The sequence below is a fragment of the Acartia tonsa genome, chromosome 1 (assembly GCF_053477335.1).
Source record: "Acartia tonsa isolate MP-2025a chromosome 1, ASM5347733v1, whole genome shotgun sequence".
Classification (NCBI taxonomy): domain Eukaryota; kingdom Metazoa; phylum Arthropoda; class Copepoda; order Calanoida; family Acartiidae; genus Acartia; species Acartia tonsa.
In genome coordinates, this window is record NC_137260.1 from 11,864,963 (window position 1) to 11,877,203 (window position 12,241).

At 30.1% G+C, this 12,241-nt stretch overlaps 1 protein-coding gene across 1 annotated transcript in view; it reads right to left on the reverse strand.

Annotated features, from left to right (window-relative positions):
- LOC145332227 (protein phosphatase 1H-like) overlaps window positions 1-12,241 on the reverse strand; it is a 69,362-nt gene that overhangs the window by 23,246 nt on the left and 33,875 nt on the right. Inside the window, exons 11-13 of the mRNA XM_080177184.1 lie at window positions 10,887-10,990; window positions 4,161-4,233; window positions 2,209-2,250 (exon numbers count right to left, since the gene is read on the reverse strand). Coding sequence (XP_080033310.1) covers window positions 2,209-2,250; window positions 4,161-4,233; window positions 10,887-10,990 — 219 coding nt within the window. The remainder of the gene's footprint in view (window positions 1-2,208; window positions 2,251-4,160; window positions 4,234-10,886; window positions 10,991-12,241) is intronic.

Consider the following 12,241-nt stretch of genomic DNA (forward strand, 5'->3'; position numbering starts at 1 on the left):
CCTTTGGGCGTCTTTTAAAGTCTTAGAACACTTACGCTTACGACAAACCAGTATGAAATGTCCTAATTAAAGACGTCACATTTCAAATATATAATTTGGTAAATCCCAAGAAGAACCCAACCGTTGCTTACTATTAAAGAAATGTACTTTTTAATGGGGGATGGGTTTTGTTATTCTGTCAAAACTGAAGTATTTAATTTTAGTTAATGACGGGTATAAAAGTCCTGCTGGATGTAGGCCTAAACAAATCGTAATTTTCTAGTGTTTCATTTTTTCATAAAATTATCACTCTTGTCTTTTTGTTATTGTGTCTTATATTGAGTATGCACTATGTGTATGTGATCATATGCAGAATTGAATTCACACCCTAGTTATGTTCTAGTTATGTGAGTTATAAGGAAACCCAGCTTCCACTCTTTCATCTCAAATATTAAATATCTTCCTTTGAAAAATGTTGAGAAAGTGCTTTGTAGTCATTAGTTAGGTCAGTTTGGGAGTTTGTATTATATATTAAGATCATTAGCATAGCTACTCTATAATAATCGTTTCTATAATTTGGCTCTCTACGGCAGTTACTGTAAATCAAGAAAGCCATTATTTTGAAAATATACATAATTATAATTTTTTTCGATTGCTAAACTATAAATTTACAATGGCAAATTTTTATGCTTTTAAGTTCTCTGAGAAAATTTAATATTACTTGGAACTTACAACAAATTATAATATACTCTAATAAAGTGAAATTTGTAGCTGACTAGAAAACGATTAAAACATTGTAGATCAAAATCATTGGTTGACAAGTTTTGACACTTTCAGTTTGGAAAAAATAATCAAAGTTTTTGAGCGAAGAAACAAGATATAGTGGTGATAAAACTTGAATTACCAGTGTAATTTACAGCCCAATGTCCCCTCCCTCCATGGAAACTACTGAACTGAATCCCAGCGAATAGTACATGTACATAGTATCCAAAAATCCTGCATTTAAATTAACAAGTTTATGGAAATAATAATTTTAAAAATAATTTCTATGGCTTCGAATAAGCATGATTCAATGTTTCTTAGAATTGTTACAATTACACTCTTCTATTACTTTTAAAAGCGAAGCTTTTCTATAATTAGGGTGGGTCCGTAAGTCTGTACGTAATGGATATATCTTCTCGTTAATTTCGGCATGATAGAATTGTCGCATCGATTTCAAACTTTGCAAGATGATTCCTAAAAGAGTCAGGTACGAGTTAAAAAGCGAAGCAACTCTATAATCGTTACCAGATTGTTCGTACGTCCATTTTAAACATGTTGATTTTCTACTTTTTTAACAACAAATTTTTATCGGATTAATATGATTTTTGGTATATTGATTCCTGGGACAACAAATTACATTATTATAAGCGAAGCAACTCTATAATCAAGTCCTAAAAATGTAAGTAATTGTCCTGTATTTAAGTAGTTTTCAACAAATTTACTTAAAAGTTTGTTTCGAAATTATAATTTACAATTCTAATTAGTCAGTTCTGACACTCTACAAGTGTTAATTTTCGTTTGTCTTACTGCTTCAGAGCTTGGCTTTATGGATGTTGTCATCCTTGTTTATTTAAACTTTATTGTAATGTAACTATATTTAAACGAAATATAGTGTAAATTTGTGATTAAGGATACAATTGTAAAATTATTTTTTTACTGTGTAAGGTACACACAAAATAACTTATTCTTTTTCGAGCGAAGCTACGCTATGTTTCTCACCTCCTACTGGATGAACCTACTTACCAATAATAAGGTCCGAGTTAGCAATCTAAATGGACGAAAAATATTCCCCTGTCAATAAAAAAACTAGACCCCTTTAACCCATTTCACCACTCCTACTGGATCAACGAGGGGACCAACAATGATGACCATGATAGCAACCTAAATTCACGACAAACTTTCCCATTTTAATATTTCCACAAATATTCCCTATCCATTATAATTTTGTGAACACAGTAATAGTGTCTGACTGATTATGACGTAACAAAAAAAATTAGCCAATGAGAGGCCGTTATTGACCAATGGTAAAATTTATAGTGACCTCTCATTGGCTAATTTTTTTTGTTACGTCATAATCAGTCAGACACTATTACTGTGTTCTAATTTTGTCATCAATTAGAGGCTGTTTAGATTCCAATTTTTAAATTGTTTTGAGAATTCAATTCATTATTTTTTATTAGCAAGTTCCTTTGGATCAACGAGAAGCTTTGGTTTGTGGAAAGCTATCTCCTGAAATAAATAAGTTTAAAATATGTTTAAACACAAAGCGAAGCTTATCTTAACCAGGATTTGGATCAGTCCGACCGTCAGTTCATATAAGTTAGCTCTTATAGTTGATTTATGTATGTTAAAATTGTTCTATAGATTTCAAACTTCGTATGGTATTACATAGGTACACTTTAGGAAGCGTAGCAACTCTACAATCAAAACCAGAAAGTCTGTGTGTCCATTTACAATAAATCTTTATAATATATATCTTTCTTCCTTGATTGTTTGAATGATGATTACTAGGAAGATTGGGTAAAATATTATATGCGAAGAAATTTCATTATAATGATTACTAGAAAGAATAGGTATAATGTTATAATCAAACTTCTATTATCAAATCTATTAAGGTAAGTATGTCCAATTAAAGTATGCTTTAATCAGATACTTTTGGGAGAAATACAGAATTTTTGTTTAAACTTTAAAACAATGTCCGTATGTCTTACCGTTTGATTTGTTTAGCTTCGCTTTAAGGATGTTGTCATCCAGCATCCAGGTTTTTACTAAAGTTGTAAGTAAGATGTAGATTTAATGTTATATAATTTGTAATTTTGTCCATCCTTGAGAAAAGGTTTAATGTAAGTGGACGGAAATTGTCATAAAGGATATTTGTCAACATAAATAATTTCAACTTTCCAAATAAATCTCCAGGAATAGGAGATGGATAAAGTATCATGAAAAAAGGTATAGCAAATAAATCTCAAGTGTCGTTTGAAGTATTTTTTATTGCAATTAAAGAACCGCAATTAAAAAGTCTAAAAGAAAAGAAATGCACAACACACAAAAACACGTTGAAATATGAAGATTTCGCGCGTTTTTGTTTGCTGTGCCATTCCTGTCAATTTATGGTTCTTAACTATTTCTTGTTTCTTTTAAATCTTTCAATTCTGGTTTTAATAACATTCGTACAATGAAGGGCTGGCAGCCATACGGCGTTCTAATCCATACAATAAGCCTCAGTATTATTGTGGCTCTTCTCATGTAAGCCGCGCGGCTGATTGCGGCTGAGGGTTGCTGCGGCTGACTGAGGCTTCGAATGGCTGAATGCTGCTGAGGCTTCGAAAATCTTATGATTGTTAAACCGCTCAGCTGCTACTAAGGCTGAGGCTTATTTGGTGGTTGAGAAAGCTACACGGCTAATTTAGTAGCCGCGCAGCTTATCGTGGATACGGCTGCCAATCCCTGGTACAATGACTGAGCTACCAGCCGTTTGTAGTGGGGTGGAAAGTAGGTAAATCCCTATAAAAATGGCCTCCTAAAATCTCCTAAGTTGGCATTAATTAGTTTGTAAGTAAATAAAAATGGAACACATATTTATTTTTACTATAAACATTCCTTTTCCCCGAAACTTTAACTGGAGAGGAAATTATGGCCGTAAACTTGAAGTACATGGCAATACATAAACTTCAACGACAATGATATAATTGTATACATGCTCACTCATGTTGGGTATAATAATATTTGTATGGATTATGATTGCTTAAGTAACAGGATGTCTTATACTCATCTTCAATTTAAAGGGAAGATTTTAGGACATTGGAAGGAGTAGAGAGTAGTGGGGGGGGGGGGGGAAGGGGGAGCTGCAAGAACCCTTATTCAACCCGAGAAAAAAAACCAAAAAATTATGTTGGGGGAAATCCCCTAACCGCCTCTTATTGCGATGCCACTAGATGTTCTCCTACAAAAATGCTTCTTTTCCATATAAAAAACTAGCGGCTTCGCCCCTGGGGAGGGGGGAGGAGGGATCCAGCCAACCTTTATGGAATCAGTCTCTAGAGGATAAGGTACAGGCGTTTACAAATTTTAAAAAAAGCGGGGGTAGTACTTTTTTCTTTCTTTGCTCGTTATAACTTAAATCAAATAAGCTGACTTACCTGTATTCGTCTTCTATCAGATTCAGGTGTAAAATCATAACTCAGCGCCTCTTCTTTAAAATTCTTATTTTCCCTAAATAAAACCATAATAAGGTATAGCCAACAAGCGAGATGAATCTAAAATAAAATACAAATGAATATAACATCCATGAGAGAAAAGTAAAAAAGCGATGTAAAATTTTATTCTTTAGGAATGTTTAGGATTTTTTAACAATGTTTGATAGATTTTTAACAGAAAACAGCATAGGAAGGTTTTTATAAATAAAAGTAAATCTTTAAAATATTAAATAAATCTAATTTCCATTTCTTTATATGAATTAACTAAAGCAGAAAATAGGGCCTAATAAAAAATAACGTCATACAAAACCAATGACCAATGATAGGTTAGTATACATTTTTATTGACCAATGCGGTAAGATATATGCCGGCCTATCATTGGTCATTTGTATTGTATGGTATTTTTTTATTATATGCTGCTTCGCATTAACCTATTCACTTTTGGCAAAGATTCGAACCCATAACTTACCCTAAAATGAGTTTATTCGTTTTACAGTCCCAGTAGTTAACATAAATCATGTATCAAATCCTAACAATATATTCAAGCTAGACCAGACATCATAATGATTAAAATAATTTTCATTTTACCATGTAAATTATACATATAATACAAGCTTAATTATATGTATAATTTAAATACTTAGGAATTAATGTTTTATTGTCATGATTCATGAAGCTGGGCTTTAATATTTCAGTTGTCTACTTGTCTATTGAACGCCAGGGAGGTAGGGGTCATAGGGCTGTTTATTACACTGGTCTCCAAAGTTTTATAATGATATTTTCTTATTCGTTGGCTCAACAACTTTTTGGACCAAATTGAATTTTGACTGGTTGGATCAGTAAGTTGAGGGTTTAAACGTTTTAACAACTAATTGAAATCTACAGAAGGGGTATTTTTTGTATCATTATTGGGGATATACATCAATATATCGGCCATTGTCTTATCCCTTTAGATCCCCGAATGAACGCTCTATTAGAAAATATTGATAGATAGAAACAAGGATGACATTATACCCATAGCAGGTAAAATCAGAGTTTTCAAAAATTATTTAGTGCCGGTATTTCAATATTTTCAGAAAAGTTATTAATTGCATCGTATTACAGACAGCTTTCCTACAGAAATAAAATATATCAAAACAGTAATTTTAGTTTTGTTAGCCTCTTGGGGCTTTGGAATCATACCTAATTGTTACAAGAATCATTATTTAAGGTCAATTCTAAAATGCCTATATACTTATGGACGGACATACCCCAAATATAGAAAAGCTTTATCCATAAAAATCAAAGGACTGCATAGATAATTAAAATTTCATACAGATGTAAATCAAATAATAGGCGTGACATGTGAAATTCTATTTTTTAAAAATGTAATTTCTCGTAGCAGCTTATATTCTAATAAACAAGGATGACAACATCCATAAAAGCGAAGCACTGAAACGGTAGGACAAACGGACATTAACACTTATATAGTATCTGAACTGAAAAATCGGAACATAAATGTATAAATGTCGAATTAAAATTGTAGGTAAATTTGTTGAAAAACTGCTTAAAAACAGGATAATGTTTATGGACAAACTTACATTTTTGGACTTGATTATAGAGTTGCTTCGCTTATAATATTGTTCTTTGTTGTCCCAGGAATCAATATACCAAAAATCAGATCAAACGGATAATTAAAACACTTAAAAATTTGTTGTTAAAAAAGTAGAAAAATCAACATGTTTAAAATGGACGTACGGACATACTGGTAATGATTATAGAGTTGCTACGCTTTCTAAATCGTACCCAACTACTACAGGAATCATCATGCAAAGTTTGAAATCGATAGGACAATTCTAACATGCCTAAATTAACGAATAAAAGCTATCTATCTCGGACGGACGGACGTACGGACGGACGGACGGACCGACCCTAATTATAGAAAAGCTTCGCTTTTAAAAATGACGTTATACAATACAAATGACCAATGATAGGCCAGTATACGTTGTAATTCACCTATGGTAAAATGTATACTGGCCTATCATCGGTCCTTTGTATTGTATGATGTCATTTCTATTAGGCACTATAAGCTGCTTCTAATTTCTGCATTAAACAATAGCTCAGACAAATAAATCATATTTATAAACAAAAAAAAACATTTAACCAGACAGTTTTTGAAAGAAATCAGTATAAATCAAAATTGATGAAATAAAGCGCATGTGATTTATATGCATTGAAGTTAAAAGGGTCAAAATAACAATAAATTTTCTTCTATTATACTTTTACTGTGTAATTAAGAACTGTATTTTGTATAAACATGAAATTTGATTAATAGATAAAAGGTAAAATATACCAATGGATATAGGTATTATTATTTAGATTTTACACCAGATTTTCATGTCTTCTAATAAAGTGAAACATGCAGCGGGCTAAGATAACGATTTTTCCCTCTATCCCTCATTTCCAATCCCCTCCCCTCCTACTGGATGAATAAATGACAGGGGAAATAGCAACCTAAATTGACAATAATTTGTCTTCTGCAATAATATCCACGTATATTCTACAAACAGATCTATAGTATAGATGTATATACAGACAACTACCGTCTACCTCCCTTCCTTTTTCAAAGACCTCTTTCGTCTGCTTCTAAATTAATTTCTGCTACTTGGCTGTGTTAATATAAGCGACACCATTAGTTGATTTTCAATGACCCAATAGAAAGGTTGCACAAGGATAATGCAATCGGGAGATACAGTTATTTAACCCTTTCTCCCTCTAGTGTTTTACTCTAATTATTCTACATCCATCTATTTAATTCAACTGTTTTATACCAGTTAGAGACACAATTGAAAGGAAAGACTAGATGACAATGGCCATAATTGGACCAATAGTTAAAAAGCTCAAAAACAATCTGACCATAATATTAGAGAACACATAACGAATAGAAGGAAAGTTTTTTAATTTTACTGCTTTAAATATTGAATTTCTCAGGATAAAGCCTTGCTTTGGAATTCTATTGTTCAAAACATTCGTCGCTCTAATTATGTTTGTTTGCTAAAATTCCTCATCTAATTTAAAAACTGAAAATTATATGGAACAAGGCAAACTACGACAGATGGAGAACCTTTTTTATTTACTGTATAATGGGAAAACATTTATATATGTTTATAAAAGTTAAAAAAAAATAAAAGTCCCTTTTTTTAAAAGGCAAAGAAATATTGTATCTTTTTGAATTTGCATATTATTGGTTCAGCAATTATTTAAAATTACTTTAATAATACGAACAAGGATGACAAGATTTATAATTAGCAACCCTAATATTTATAAAAGAGACAAAAAAATATAGAGTTTAGTGCCAGTTAAAAAGTAAAAATATTGCCATAAAAAGTTCACTATTTTTTGGTGTTTCCCATTGGTTAGAAGAATCTTTGCAAATTAAACTGATTAATCAGACAGACAGACAGCTAGACAGATATACGGACAGACATATAGACTGACTTACAAAGCTATTTATACAGTAGTCTCAAGATTAAAATTGCCTTGAATATCTTGTGATTTATTAGCCTTAATTTAAAACCATAAATCAAAAGAAAGGGAAATAATTTGATACTTTTGCAAGAATTAAAAATCTTTCTTTCAAATTTATTCTTTTGTTAAGAATTAATTATACACCTAATTTACAAAAGGAGAAGTTTTAAATGTAAATTTTAGTTTTAGCCATAAAATCTTTTAAATTAAAAAATACTTTAAATGCCTTTAAAAAGCAGCTAATCAGTTTTTCTTAAGTTAAACATTAAAAAAGTAAATTTTAAGTAGTTTAGCAATAATATACCAACCACTGTCTTATTTAGTAAATCTTAATTTTACATATCAAACAAGTATCCCACCTACAATTTTAAGATCATCAAATAACAAGTTAAAGTTTTTTCTTCATTTTTATTTACTAGAAAATGTTGGAAATTCAAAAAACATTATTCAAGCAAAGAATTTCATAAAATTAAGGAATTAATTTACTCGTTATTTTCACTTGACGACAACATAATTGTTTGCGGTAAGAATATAAATAATCTTTGAACATAAAAGGTTAAACGCACTGGGTCGAAAACAGAATAAAAATCCTCCCAAATCTTCATTTAATGAAAGTTTTGTGATAATAGGTTGCCGTTATTAAAAAGGCGAGAAAACAATAAATAGAAAAAAGAAAATGGAAACGATTGAAATGTAAAAAAACTTTGCTACCATAAAACAGAAAGATTTAAAACAAAGAAAAATGTTTGATATGACATGAAATAAAAATAAATAGATGAGAACCTTAGAAATATAATTTTGATGAAATGCATCAAATTAATATTTAATTTGAACTGCAAGTTATTCAGTGAGGCTCTTGAGTTGATTACAGTGAAATAGGACAAATATTTTACTTTTTTCATTTATAGATTTTAGAGGCAATTTTTATTAAACTTCATTGCGTACTTCCTTATTTGATCACTAGACCCCATGAGGCACTTGAGGAAGGTGGGGTCTAATTCGACTATCTACTTTACATAGTTTTAAAAAGAAAAAGTTGTTTTATGGAAGAGAGGGGGAAGTGTGTAGTTTTTTTTCCGGGGGGATTTTTTTTTCAAGGGTGGAGGTGCCCCATCCCAAAAGCTTCATTTTATTAATATGAGGCTATATTGTATATAATATAATCTTAAACATTTAACTTCTTCTTTGTATTTTCAAGCAATTTTTTTTCGTTTCTTTACTGTAAAATAACTTATTTTAAAAAAAATTTATGTATCTGCTTTTATTACAAATCTATGAAATATGGTTAATTTTGTGAATGTTGACAAGAAATAGATGTGACTAATCGAAATATATTCCTATTTTCAACACCAGTGCCGTGTATTATTCTAAAATAAAAAACATATCAATATTTTTTTCAAAATATGCAAAGATGATCAACTCTCTAATACACAGAAATCACCGTAATGGCCCGGCTGTTAATGCAGCAAGGTTTTCTACAGAGCATTCACCAGATCAAATATAATTTTCTATTCAGGTCAAAATAATATTTTATTCGTTTGGCTTATAAGAAGTATTTTATTAATGTAAACTATTCTTTTGCAGGGATCTAAAGGGATAAAACAATGGCAAATAAATTAATGTACACCACCAATATTGATACACAAACTACCCCTTCTGTAGATTAAAACTAGTTATTGAAACGTTTGGAACTCAACTTAATGAACAAATCAAAATTCCCAAAGTTGTTAAGCTAATGAATATGAAAACGTTATTTAGTGTAATAATAACCCATTGTCCCCTCTTTCAGCCGTTTATGAAATCTTACTAGGAAGACACATCCTTAATAGTTTTAAAGAAAATATTATACAACAAACCAAATATTTAAAAAAGTTCATGTCATGAATTTAAACCTTTTAAAGTCTTTCTTAAATAAAGTACAATAAAAGCTAAAACAATTTGATAATTAATCATTAAACTATACTTTTCAAATCTAAATATGTCTTAGTTATTAATAATTGATCAAATAAATACACTTTTATATAAGCACTTCATTTGATGAAAAAAGTGAAGCAGTCATTTCAAATACAAATTACATTGTAAATATTTCATGAGTTATTGATTTATTAATATAATAGATTTATTATCCTAGATTGTCAATCAGAAACAATCATCCGTTCAATACCTCCACATTTTTTGTTCATAGCAAAGCTTTAACATAAGAAATCAAATTATTTATATCTGACTTTTAAATAGATTAATACAATATGCCTTAACTAAAAAAATATGCACACTTTCTAACTTAATAATGATTGAATTGTTCCAAATCAATGTCTCTATTGGCACAGTTAATGAATTGTTCATCTAGTTTACCTATATTTATTATTAATATAGCCAGGGCCATATTTTTGATTGATGTTTAATAAGCTGTATGGAAACAAACATAGAAATAAATGTATTTAACAAGGATGACAACATCCATAAAAGTGAAAAAAAAAACATTTTAAGTAACAAACAAATATTAGTGGCTCTATGAAATACGTTTTATCTTTTATCTTTATTTTTTTTATAACAGTATTTACAAATTGCTTAAAATACAAGATATTAGTAAACTAATTTTTTTTTCATGTACCCTACCAAACGAAAAACTATTTTAACTTTATTTTTAAAAAGGGTGTGGGGATATGTGCTAGAATAGGCACTTAGAAAGAGCCGAATTTTCTGATAATTAAATACACAATGTCGAGATAATAAGATCATAAAAGTTCAACTGTGTCTATAGAATTGTAAAATGAATGGTTTGGGTTTGCTATAATCAATCAAAGGCTTTACATCTAATTTTCAATTCCTTTGATTTTCCAACACAAAGCTAATTTAATTTGATTGGGATGCTCTTCAAAACTATTTGGAAAATTCTATTATTCAATACAATATTTCATATAACAATTGAAAACATTTAAACTTACTTTTAAATATTTATATGTACATAATTTTGGTTAAGTTTAAACGTATTTTACAAAGATATTAAGCTTCAGACATACAGTCGGGCCTGCAGAAATTGTTATACTTTGTATTATAGATATAAACTAACCTATATAAAACAGCTCTAGCGTCCCCATAGTTAGCCACCCTGTTAAACATTATGATCAGTATATAACTCTGTATATTAATATATAAACTAACCTATATAAAACAGCTCTAGAGTCGCCACAGTTAGCCACCCAAACTCTGTTGAACATAATAAAGACCATCAAAGCCGTGGAGCCTCCAGTAATTTTGAAACTACACTGAAATAGAAAATAATATTTATCACTTTTAAAAGCGAAGCTGTCCTATAATTAAGGTCAGTCCTTGATATACTTGAGAGATAGCAGTGATATAGGCATTTTACTATCCAATAGAATACTTTCATTAGGAAAAATCAGGTAAAACATAATTTTGAAAGCGTTTTAATCATTTTATATAACACAATATTCTTTAAAAAGATAAAAAAGTAATAAAACACTATTAGTTTGTATAACCCAATCAAGATTTGATAATAAATACAAGAGTTTTGAGCCAACGAGTAGCAGAATAGGAAATAAAATTTTGGTATAATTATTATAATTTACAGTGTAATATCCCTTTCCTCCCTGAATGCAAACATAGTACTATACTTTATGGACCTTAGTTAATAAATATTTAACAAGGATGACAACATTCATAAAAGCGAAGCACTGAAACAGTAGGACAAACGGACATTAACACTTGTATAGTGTCTAAACTGAATAATCAGAATATAAAAGTATAAGAGTTGAAGCAAAATTGTAAGTAACTTTGTTGAAAAACTGCTTGATACAGGATAATGTTTATGGACATACTTACATTTTTAGGACTTGATTTTAGAGTTGCTTCGCTTATAATATTGTTCTTTGTTGTCCCAGAAATCAATATACCAAAAATCAGATCAAACGGATAATTAGATCACATAAACATTTGTTGTTAAAAATATAAAAAATCAACATGTTTTAAATGGACGTACGGAATGATTATAGAGTTACCACGCTTTCTAAAACGCATAATTAGATCACATGAAAATTTGTTGTTAAAAAAGTAGAAAAACCAACATGTTTAAAAAGGACATACGGTCATTCTGGTAATGATTATAGAGTTGCTACGCTTTCTAAATCGTACCTTACTACTACAGGAATCATTATGCAAAGTTTGAAATCGATAGGACAATTCTAACATGCCTTAATTAACGAATAAAATCTATCTATCTCGGACGGACGTACGGACGGACGGACCGACCCTAATTATAGAAAAGCTTCGCTTGTAAAAATATCTTAATATTAGCTTTACCAATACACTGCTTACATGCTTACATATATCTAACTATTTGTAGCTGAGTAACATATGAATTGTCACCGGAAAGATAATTTTTCCTCATATTATGTCAGGATTAATGGAATATTGGCGCATTACATTCAATTCTTGTTCAGATTATATACAAAGTAAGCTTTGATATAGACAATTTATGTTCAAAGTTAGAGAGCCTC